This window comes from Coptis chinensis, chromosome 9, assembly GCF_015680905.1.
Source record: "Coptis chinensis isolate HL-2020 chromosome 9, ASM1568090v1, whole genome shotgun sequence".
Taxonomy (NCBI): Eukaryota; Viridiplantae; Streptophyta; class Magnoliopsida; order Ranunculales; family Ranunculaceae; genus Coptis; species Coptis chinensis.
This window is the reverse complement of record NC_141464.1, coordinates 72,056,759-72,068,169: the sequence shown is the minus strand read 5'-3', so window position 1 is coordinate 72,068,169 and position 11,411 is coordinate 72,056,759. Positions and strand designations below refer to the sequence as shown.

The following is an 11,411-nucleotide window of genomic DNA, read 5'->3' as shown; positions in this document are numbered from 1 at the left end:
ACTCTAGACGCAGTAGAGAACAACGCTGTCACAGCCCTCACCACAACCACAAACAAAAGGTTAGAAGACTTCGAACAAAGATTGGAGAAGTCGTATGACAAGGCAAGTGCGCTCCAGATCGCTCAGAAGATCCTCCAGACGTACAAGGCATCACCATTCACAGCTGAAATTAGAGACAAGCACCCTCCATCAGAGTTCATCCAACCAAAGTTCCCACTGTACGACGGAAGCTCGTGTCCAGGCCAGCACGTAGCTCGTTTCACCGAGATCCTCACACTATACAGCGCTCCGGAGTACGACTACTTGAAGTGCAAACTCTTTCCAACCAGCCTGAAAGACGGAGCTTTGGAATGGTTTTACACACTCACACCTAACTCAATCAGAAACTTCGACAAGCTAGCTGAGTTGTTCGCAATAGAGTTCGTCCACAACAGGAAGAAGCAAGCTGACCTAGACTCCCTGTTCCATCTCAAACAAGCACATGGCGAGACGATACGCGCCTTCCTAGGATATTTCAAAAAGGAGCTCCTCTCAATGGAGCCAGGTCTAAAGGACAATTTTGCAACTTCTGCATTCACTAACGCTCTCCTGGATGACTCCGACCTAGCAAGGTCTCTAATGCGAAACAAACCAGAACGCTTAGATGACCTGTACCACAGAATAGACAAGTACATCAAGTACGAAGAATGGTTGGCCCAATGCAAGCTAGGGCAAAGAAGTCCTCGCGGTGAGTGACAAACAAGATCCCAAACAAAGCATCCACTATTCTGGGAGCAACAACAAGAACCCCAGCTCCCACAAACCTTCTTACACAAAGAGGGAATTCTCCAACTTCTCCTGGACACCAAACCAGATCCTGAAGAAAATATATGCAGCACCACACTTCAAGCCCAACATTAACAAGGTGATCGCCATTCCAGAACGTCCATACTGCCACTTCCACAAGCTCCACCACCATGACACCAATGATTGTTGAAGCCTCAAGCACTACCTCCAAGACTTAGTGGAGGAGGGCAAATTGAAAGAGTTCTTGCCAGAAAGCGACCTAAGGCACAAGCTGGATGCCAAACTCCACAGAAGCAGGAGTCGCACCAATGAACGACCTACCAATAACAGAAGCAGGAGCAGAACAACCCGATGATCTCCAGGTTGGTTGAGACACAACAGGTGACAACACTCCTCCGAGCACGATGAGGAGAAAGTAATCTATATGTACCACCATATTAGTACCCTTACTAATGGATTCCATTGGGGTCTTTACATTAAGTCTAAAAGACTGATCCTTGGTTACCTGGACGGCTCACAGTTCCAATTAGCCACTTGGACGGCTCACAGTCTACTTAGCCACCTGGATGGCTCACAGTTCCAGTTAGCCACTTAGACGGCTCACAGTTCTAGTTAGCCACTTAGATGGCTCACATGTTAAGTTAAACATCTGGACGGTCCATAGGTCTAGTCAATCACCTGAGCCGGTCACATGTTCAGTTAACCAGTTCTATCTAGTGAGAGTCTTTGTGCTCTCAGAACTCTTATTTTCTATTTCTATAAATAGGACTCTTCATTTAACAAAGAACTACGTTTTTGGAGACTTGATTCTGGAAACATATTCTGGATACGTAGGCAACCATTAAAGGCACAGTCTCACTCTTTATACAACATCTTCCCTTGCAGATTCAATAGAGTGTCTGGGTAAATTCTTACCCAAACATAATTGGCGCCGTCTGCGGTTCTTATTAACGTTCCCTCTTCCACGTATCTCTCTCAATCTTTGTCAATGACTACTATAACAAGGTCTCTAGCAAACAAACAGGCAAGAAAACAACCATCTGAGGGAAACAATCAAGAAAATGCTGAAGTTCGTGTCGATCAAGTTGCATCAAACCAACAAGCTCCACTTTTGTTGCTTCTAGTACCAAGACAGTGCAGATCTAAATTTCCAAGGTCATAGGCTCCAGTATCTTCTCCTCTTAATGATACAAATTCGCCAGATGCAGATCTAGATGCAGATCCAGATGCAGATACAAATATGGTTGCAGATCCAAATGATATAGACACAGGTGATGAAGAATGACCCAGGATGCTCTGCGTAACAAACTTAGAAGGGAAAAGGAGCATAATGCAGACTTGCAGAAGCAAATAAATAAAGGAAAGCAAGTACAGACAGACAACAATGATACTGCTTCATCTACTCCCGATGTCAATGGTCGTAATAGCAGGCACGATGGACAACATCATAGGGCACATACCAGTCGTCGTATCTCCCCAAGGGAGTCTGATTCACACCCAACAAGCTACTAGCCATACTATCGAGGTAATACAAACCTCATAAGCCAGGATAGCAGCACATTACGGCGGTCAGATCGGATGATACCACCCAACAATAGAACTCACTTGGGGCAATCGAGCTGTGACCTTAGGCAAGATCTGAATCACGACCTAACACTTGACTTGAATGAAAGGAATCAGTGCAGAAGACAACTTGAAGACCGACATAGATATAACACTCATCATATAGATTACTCTCAAGTGCAATGAGACATTTCAAACTTCCGTCACAGGTCTCGCAGTCCAGAGCGCCCAATGTTTCTAGATATGGGCAACAACTGGGGGCAAGCGCATGTGACACAAGGTCTAGAAGTTCAACCATAAATAGTCCGTCGCCAAACAAATGCAGGAATAACATATACAGAACAGCAGATTAAAGACATCGTTAAAAAGCAATGAATAATACTGATCTAGCGGAAAAACACTGGAAAGACTTAGCCGTAAACGAAGACATCGTTGGACGTTTTTCCTGGCGTATACAAAATGCAGAACATCAGGAAGGATTCAAACAGCCAGAGTTGCCTAAGTATGATGAAGCAGAAGGTGATCCAAACAACCATGTTATGGAGTTCAAAAGAAGGCTAGTTCTTTGGCGTAAGGATGACGCTCTCTTGTGCAAACTTATTCTGGCAACACTAAAAGGGGAAGCTTTGCGATGGCTATCGAAAATCCCAGCTAGATCTATTGAATCTTTCCAGGAGTTAGCAGATCAGTTCATAGATCGATTTCAACATAATTGGACTCGTTCTAAAGATGTCAATATCTTGCTAAACACAAAACAACATAAGGATGAAAACACTTGCAAAATTCGTTGTTTGATTTCGCCAAATCCAAGCATGTGTCACAGAAGTGCCAGCTATGATGATCATTCACGCATTAAAAGAAGCTCTCCATTTTGATACTAACGGAATATATAACTCACTGGTAAGAGATCCTTTCCAGACGAAATTTGACTTGTTCACACGAACGCTACAGTTCATCAATGTTGAAATAGATGCGGCAGCACAAACTTCAAGGGACAAAGATTTTCGAGGTAAAGAATCTATAGATACCAAAAGCAAGTAGAAACAAAGCACAATGGAAACTCAACAACCGAAGCAGGATCTTAAAAAGACCAACAATTTTCGTGAAGAAATAAAGCTCACTCCACTGAATACCAAATATGCCTTGATCTATGACAAGATTAAAAGTCGCAATCTGCTTTTCCTTCCAATGCCTTTACCCGAAGATACAAAGTCTAGGCATGATAAAAATCTATGGTGTCTTTTCCACAATGACTTTGGTCACGAAACTAAACAATGCAGATCATTACGGGAAAAGATACAAAAGCTAGTAGAGAAAGGACAGCTAGAGGAATTCTTAAGCACCAAAAGTGCTCAACAGAATTTGTCAATCTTAGGTTACAACGTCATCAAATTAAAGCTGGTCACACCAGAATCAGTGATATGTCACACACAAAACAAAAATGTGAGCAAAGAGAAAAGTTAGGATTTTTACATGAATTATATCACATAAATCGCTTCGATTTTATTGAAGAAACTCGCATAGAAACTATCGAACCTAGCCCACTGTGTTTTACTGATAGAGACCTAATTGGCGTCCATCACCCTCATTACGATGCTGTTGTTATCATAGCTTACATTGGTCTATGGTGAGTGTACCGTGTCATGATAGACACTGGAAGTTCTACTAGTGTAATTTTTGCAGGTTGTTACAATGACATGAAACTGTTAGAAAATTTGATTGTCACAGATAACAACCCAATAATCAGTTTTGATGGAACAACATCAACTCCGGTCGGAAGAGTTTCTTTACCAGTCAAACTCATGGATAAGGCTGTTAACATTGATTTTCTTTTAATGAACTGCAAATCTTCCTACAATGCAATTTTAGGTAGGGATTGGCTCCACTGTATGGGTGCTGTTGTCTCTACTCTCCACCAAGCAGTAAAATTTCCATCTCCAGAAGAAATTTGCAAAATACGAGGAGACCTGATGGCTTCTAGCCGTTGTCATGAAAAAATATTAGATGACTACCGTCAATCTGATATGCATGGAAACACAATTTTAAGCAGTTCACAATAAGTCATTCAAGCACAATCCACACCACAAATAATTTGTTCCACCATATCATCAAGTGAAGGACCACCAACTATAGACCGCCTCTTAAAAGTTCAAATAATTGGAGAGTCTAGCAGAGAAACAACCTTCATATCAGCTGAGCTATCAGAAAATGAACAAAGGGAAATAGTTACTCTACTCAGAAAGAATAAGAGCATTTTTGCTTGGTCGCTGGAGCAAATGCCAGGTATACACCCAAATGTTGCCTGTCACAAGCTTGACATTGATACAAGTGTTAAGCCTGTACGACAAAAGCCCAGACGTATGGCTCCTGATAGATAGCTGAAGGTTAAAGAAGAGATTGATCGTTTACTTTTTGTCAATTTTATTCGCTCAGTTTTATACCCAAGATGGTTGTCCAACGTGGTAGCAGTGCCGAAGAAGAATGGCAAGATGATAGTATGCATCGACTTCACCAATCTTAACAAAGCATGCCATATACATTAATTCCCTCTTCCGCGGATATCAGAACTTGTTGATGCTACATCCGAATTTCCACGCCTATCATTTATGGATGCTTCTTCAGGATACTATCAGATCCCGTTGTTTGGTGAAGACCAGGAATTAACATCATTCATAACTGATCAAGGTATTTTTTGCTATCAAAATGCTGGTGCCACTTACCAGCAAATGATCAATACTATATATGGAGACATGCTAGGCAAGATTATGGAAGCATATATTGATGACATGGTTGTTAAATCCAAAATTAGTAGTGATCATTTGGTAGATTTACAAGAAGTATTCACAAAAGTGGAAAATTTTAATATGCGGCTCAATCCTTCAAAATGCTCTTTTGGCTTGATTTCAAGGAAGTTCTTGGGTTACTTGATGACTCGCAGAGAAATTAAAGTAAACCCTGAACAAATCAGAGCAATCCTCGATATGCCATCACCAAAGAAAAAGGAGATACAACAACTCACGGGGCGCCTGGCAGCAATAAATCGTTTCATCTCTAAATATTCTGATAAATGTCGTCCTTTCTTTCAAACTTTAAAAGACTCAGCATTATGGAATGATGAATGTGAAATGCCTTTCAATCAATTAAATAATATATGTTTTCACCTCCCATTCTGGCTAGTCCAGCTACAGGGGAACCTGTAGGAATTTACTTGGTGGCCACAGACACGGCGGTAAGTGCCGTTTTGTTTGTTGATGGTGAAGATGACCGTCTAATTTTTTTCATTAGCAAAACTCTAACGGGGGCGGAAACTAGATATTCAAGAATTGAAAAAATTGTTCTCGCTTTGGTTCACTCTACAAGACGCCTTAAGCCGTACTTTCAAGGACGATTGGTCAAGGTATACATTGAGTACCCTCTTCACAAAGTGCTCCATAATGCACAATAATCGAGTAGACTGGCATAATGGGAAAGATATTTGAGTGCATATAGCATTACTTTCGAACCACGCACTTTAGAAAAAGGTCATGTTTTTGCATCTTTAATGTCGAATTTTCCAATCGATGATATGGTCCCAGAAAATAATCAAGACGAAAGCCCATTCGGTGAAGAGGCAACAATTGGGGGCGGCGAGGTCCCATCAACATCTATTACCCCGTCTTCAGACGTCTGGATAGTCTACACAGACGGGTCACATAACAAGTTTGGATCCGCGCTCGGGTGTGTTTTTATTAAGCCTGGTGATTCAGTAATTGAGCGCTCAGTTCGTTTTGGTTTCAAAGTATTTAACAATGCAGCAGAATATGAAGTAGTCCTGTATGCCATGCATACCGCTTTAGAATTTAAAGTTCGAAAGCTTCAAGTTTTTACAGACTCTTGATTAGTGGCAAGTCAATTCGATGGCTCTTTTGAAGCACGGGATGATAAGATGACAGCATATCTAGAATTAATACATAGGCTTGCTCGTCAATTTGATGTCATTTCAATCATTCAAAGACCTCGAAATGACATAAGACATGCAAACACCTTAGTATACCTCTCTGTAGCAGTCGCTATTGATGGCCCAAGAAACGTCAGCATTGACTTCCAGCAAGACCCAAGTATTGACTTGTCGGTTGAGCAACTCACTGACATATACATTAACGTGTGCTGTTTTTTCACTACTACACCAGGTCGTAGTAGTGATTTCCCAGACCCCGAGGCATCATGGAGCTTAGAAGCAACCAACTAGAAGCTCACCGATGCAATCACGTCAGCACAATGACCTTACCCAAGCCTCAGGTCGTCGAACACAAAAACGTCCCAAAGAAGCAAGATCATCAAGCATCCAGCCCTCCATCAACTACAGTAGACAAGCTCAAAGAAAACAAGCTCAAATAGAACCAGGAGAAAAAGTCAATCTGGGCTCAGATGAAGACCCAAAGTTTGTTTATGTAGAGGCTGATTTAGACCCCAAGCTCAAAGAGCAACTTGTCAAATTTCTATCTCTCAATAAAGATGTTTTTGCTTGGTCGTATATCGATATGCCAGGAATCGATCCTCAGGTCGCTTGCCACAAGTTAAATGTAGGCCCAACCGTCAAGCCTATCAAACAATGACCTAGGAAACTAGCACTCAAATTTCAAAAAACCATCAATGAAGAGATAGAAAAGCTCAAGAATGTTGGATTCATCAAAGAAGTCGAGTACCCGACCTGGCTAGCCAACATTGTAGCCGTTCCAAAGAAGAACGATCAAATACGACTTTGCATAAACTTCACCAACGTCAACAAACACTGCCCAAAAGATAGCTTCCCCCTACCAAGGATCGATATACTAATAGATCAAACGTGCGGCCACGAGTTTTTATCATTTATGGACGCATACAGTGGATACAACCAAATACCGCTTGCAGAAGAAGACAAAAAAAAACATCTTTCGTAATCGAGCAAGGAACGTTCTGTTACAACGTCCTACCATTCGGCTTGAAGAACTATGGTGCGACCTACCAGATTGTATATGAAAGGCCTACAAATATATGAAAGGCCAGAGTTCACAAGCTATTAACGACTAACAGTTAGGACAATGAGCATCAGCTGCGCTTTCATTACAACAAACATGGTACTTAATTTGTAACTTCGCAAAAGTCTCCAAGTTTTCACTTTGGGAAAATCCACCAACTACCATTCTCACCATCTTAAATTTCAGGATTCTTAGCGTTCAATTCCGTTGCTAGTCAACAAAACCATAATTGTTTCATAGCACATTATTGATATGGTGGTGATCAATGTCCACTATACACGCTGAAAATGGTCAATAGAAATTCAAACAACAGAATGCAAGCATTTATTATGTCATAGACGCTTAGTATTAAATATATGTATCATGTGATAAAGAACAACAATCTACGAATATAGTACTAGGAGAATAGTGATGAAGTCTAGATCACCAACCAACATACTAGACAGAAATCAGACAAAAGAAAGCGTACTCTAAAAAAGCCTAATTTCATCATCTAGGCAATATAACAGCTCTTAGAGGCGTTTTCATCACTACAGTAAAAGCAAAGGTCTCAGTAGGGTCTGGTGGTGAATCCTTGATAGGCACCCACTTGAAAGCTTGCACCATCTTAGCTAGCAGCAAGTAAACATGCAAAGTACCAAGGGTCATTGCTGGACAAATCCTTCTTCCCACCCCAAATGGCATCATTTTCACTCCCTTTGCACCTGTAACATCCACACCAACTCCATCACCTTCAAGGAATCTTTCTGGCCAAAATTCACCAGGATCTTTCCACAAACTTGGATCCTCAGTCAACCATGCCGTGTAGAACTCGACGTTTGCGTGGGCAGGAATGGTGTATCCTCCTAACTCGGTTTCCTTAGTAGCTGCATGAGATAACACAAAATGACTAGGTGGGTGCCTTCTAAAAGTCTCTTTAACAACTGCACCCAAATACTTCATACTCTCAACATTTTCTTCAGTTATAGAACCTTTTTTGCCAACAGAATTAACAATTTCTTCGTACAACTTTTGTTGAATATTTTGGTCAAGCACCAAATGAAGCAATGCCCATTCTACGGTAGTTGCACTAGTATCTGTGCCTGCATTTATAACTTCTGAGCATAGAGTTACTAGTTCTTCCTCACCGAGCCTGCCTCGGCCCGCCGGTTCAAGCCCAAACAATGAGTCTATATAGGCTGCACCAATTGGGCTCACCATTTCCATATCTCCACCAATATTGGACTCTTCACATCGACCACCTTGTACAAACACTCTTCGGCTTCTTACTAATGGCACCAAACATTGCATTTGCTTCCTCCTCAGCTCCTTTGCTTCTTTTAATTGCTTTCGAAACAAAGGCGTAAAAATTGGCAAAAAATCAGGTAATTTAGGAGCTGTCATTAACATAACATCTTTCAGTACTGCTTCGATTTCCTTGATTCGGGCTTCAGATATTCTTGCACCAAAACAAACACAGATCAAAACACTACATATAGTTAGCCTACAGTTACTCATAACTTCAACTGATCCGGTCTCTAAAGCCCCCTTTTCAAGCCTTTTCAAGTGAATATCCATAGCCCATTCACGAATCCAACTACACTGTCTAATTCTAGCTGGATTAATAAGCTCAGTAACAAAATTTCTACGCAGTGTACGCCAAAGAGGCCCATATTCAGCTGAGTTAATTGCGCACTTACCAACACTAAACAGTAAACGAGTTGGTGAATCTGCTGGCCTACTTGCAAAGATTGGACCTTTTTGAACAAGTGCTTCATGAATTAAATCTGAACTGGTGACTATGATCAAAGTACGTTGGCCCATTTGCATGGTGAAGATTGGACCGTATTTCGTACGTAAATCACGTACAACATACATGAAATTTCGACGTTGTAGAACAACTTGTATTAAATTTCCAACTATTGGCCACCCTGGAGGACCTGGTGGAAGGTTTTTTTGGCCTCCACCAGTGACTGACCAGTATTTGAACCATATGATAGCAAGAAAAAGTGTTACAAATAGTAGAAGAAGGTCTATAAACTCCATCACTGAAAAGAAGTGTTAGGAAACAAGGGTTGTGAGGAGTGGTGAGTGTTTTGGAATGTACTGTGACCTTGTGTTTATATAGTAGAAATAGAGAAAAAAGTTAGGGAAGAAGTAATAAATGAGTTTTATCTACCAACAGATCAAATTCAATGTTGCAGCAGTGATATTTACTGACCCTTGATGGACCGTGTGATGCCACTATGCTATTATTGTCTGTTTGTCTCTTGCGTTACGCTGGGTTCTGATACATACTTACATATTTTGCATACAACCTTTAATAATATTGAAGTGGATAGTCAGCTCAGCTCAGGACATAGCCAGATATATATTGTCGTAAATTGATGCTGAAAATAGAAATATACAAGTACAACTCTAGCACAATCAAAATCGAAATATGATAATCTACAAAAATTGAATAAATAATTGTAGAGGTGTGGTTTTTGTGTCTAAGACCTGATGTTGAGTTTGGTAGGGAAATGACTGCACTCTTTCTTTGGACAAGAGTTGCCTAGTATCAAGTTCTTTGGGTAAACTTGAATCAAGCCTTACGTAGTTCATCTCTCTCTACTTATAGATATTTGAGCTGCCTTTTCTTATTTGCTCCAGGCTGTTCTCAAGTGTAGATCCATATTTTGTGCTATCTTGATGATTCGTCATTACTCCTGATGTTTCAAAGTAAATGTCTCCTTGATTGGTGCGTTGACTGTGTTCCAAGACCGCGGTAGATCATTTGCTTCCATATATGGTTGTATCTGATGTTTGGGACGACCTGAGTTTGGGTCGTTGTTACGTCCTGATGGCTTAGTACGAGCTGTGAGGATACGACCTGGTGTGTGGACACGTGTGCTGTAGTGATATGAATATATAACAGAGGATACTTACACAACCCCTTTTATTTATTTATTCTTTGGACAGCTGTGGTGTGAAAAGAAAGGATAAAATAAAGCTTTCAAATATGTGTCATACAGCTGGTTCGTTTGAATGAGTTTGGAAAAATGTGGGAACTGTTGGATTTGATCCATGGGCCCAAATTGTGGTGGTTTGTGGGCGGGGTTATGATTGCTTTTTGGGGGAAGGCAAAAAGGTTTGTCAGTTTTCGAGATTTGTGCAGCTGAAGGGTTTTTGCGTGTGAAAACTTTTCATTGTTCATTCTATCAACACAAAGTAGAGACAAAGCAGAGAGAAAGAAAAACAAAAACCTTTCGAACCTTTCGTCTTCAGGTGTGTCTTTTTGAACTAAAAAAATCTGATCTTTTTGTTTTCGTTTTTGCTATTGTCATGTCGATTACTAGTGATAGCTTGAGTGGGGAAGTTGACTTGGATCAGTGGAGAGAGAGAGCTGTGAGTGATGGAGGTGATGACCGGTGTTCTGGCTCGTAGTGGAGGTGAGACGTCATCGTCTTCCTCATTAGAGACGATGGTTGAGGAGGTGGTACCTAGGTCGGTAGATTGTACTGCTACTTTGAGGGAGGAGTTTGGCTAGGTGGACTCCGACCTGACTGTATACGACCTGGGTGGAGAGAGGAATGTGTTTGGCTTGGATTACGTTTCTCGGGATGGGGGTGTTGTGGTTTGTTATGGTCAACTGAAGACTGGGATAAGGTTGTCGTTCTCACGACTTACTGTGGAAGTTTTAAACTTTTGTAGAAAAGCCTCTTGTCAGTTTGTAGGGAGTAGTTGGAGGGTTTTCCATGTGTTAGATTTGTTGAATGAGAGGGGTTATAACATATGTTTATTAGATATGCTAGAGCATTTCTCTGTGAAGAAGTCGTCTGCAATGAACTTTAGTTTGCAGGTGGTGAAGGAGAAATCTACTGTGATTGTGGGGGGTGAGTAAGGAGGATTGGGGGCGTAGGCCTTTATTGGTTGTAGGTAATTACAGTCCTTCTGACTGGGAGTTGGATAATCGTACTATAAAGTGGGATGGTAGGTTGTTATTTTATAGGTCGTAGTGTATGTAGGGTAGTTGATATTTTGAACGTTCTGATCAGTTCATTTTGTTTTTGTAGAGGTTGCTATTCGTGGGCGTACAAGGAGCGG

The 11,411-nt window shown here is 41.1% G+C and overlaps 1 protein-coding gene across 1 annotated transcript; it reads right to left on the bottom strand.

Moving 5' to 3' along the window:
- Positions 1 to 7,647: 7,647 nt before the first annotated feature.
- On the bottom strand, positions 7,648 to 9,412 carry CYP77B1 (cytochrome P450, family 77, subfamily B, polypeptide 1). The gene has a single exon (XM_086584138.1). It carries the CDS (start codon positions 9,369 to 9,371, stop codon positions 7,836 to 7,838), a length of 1,536 nt encoding a protein of 511 aa, XP_086440264.1. The 5' UTR covers positions 9,372 to 9,412; the 3' UTR covers positions 7,648 to 7,835.
- Between the last annotated feature and the right edge of the window lie 1,999 nt (positions 9,413 to 11,411).

Bases quoted from the DNA above. Each gene is read 5' to 3' on its own strand.
- CYP77B1 (XM_086584138.1), bottom strand. From the start codon at position 9,371: ATGGAGTTTATAGACCTTCTTCTACTATTTGTAACACTTTTTCTTGCT.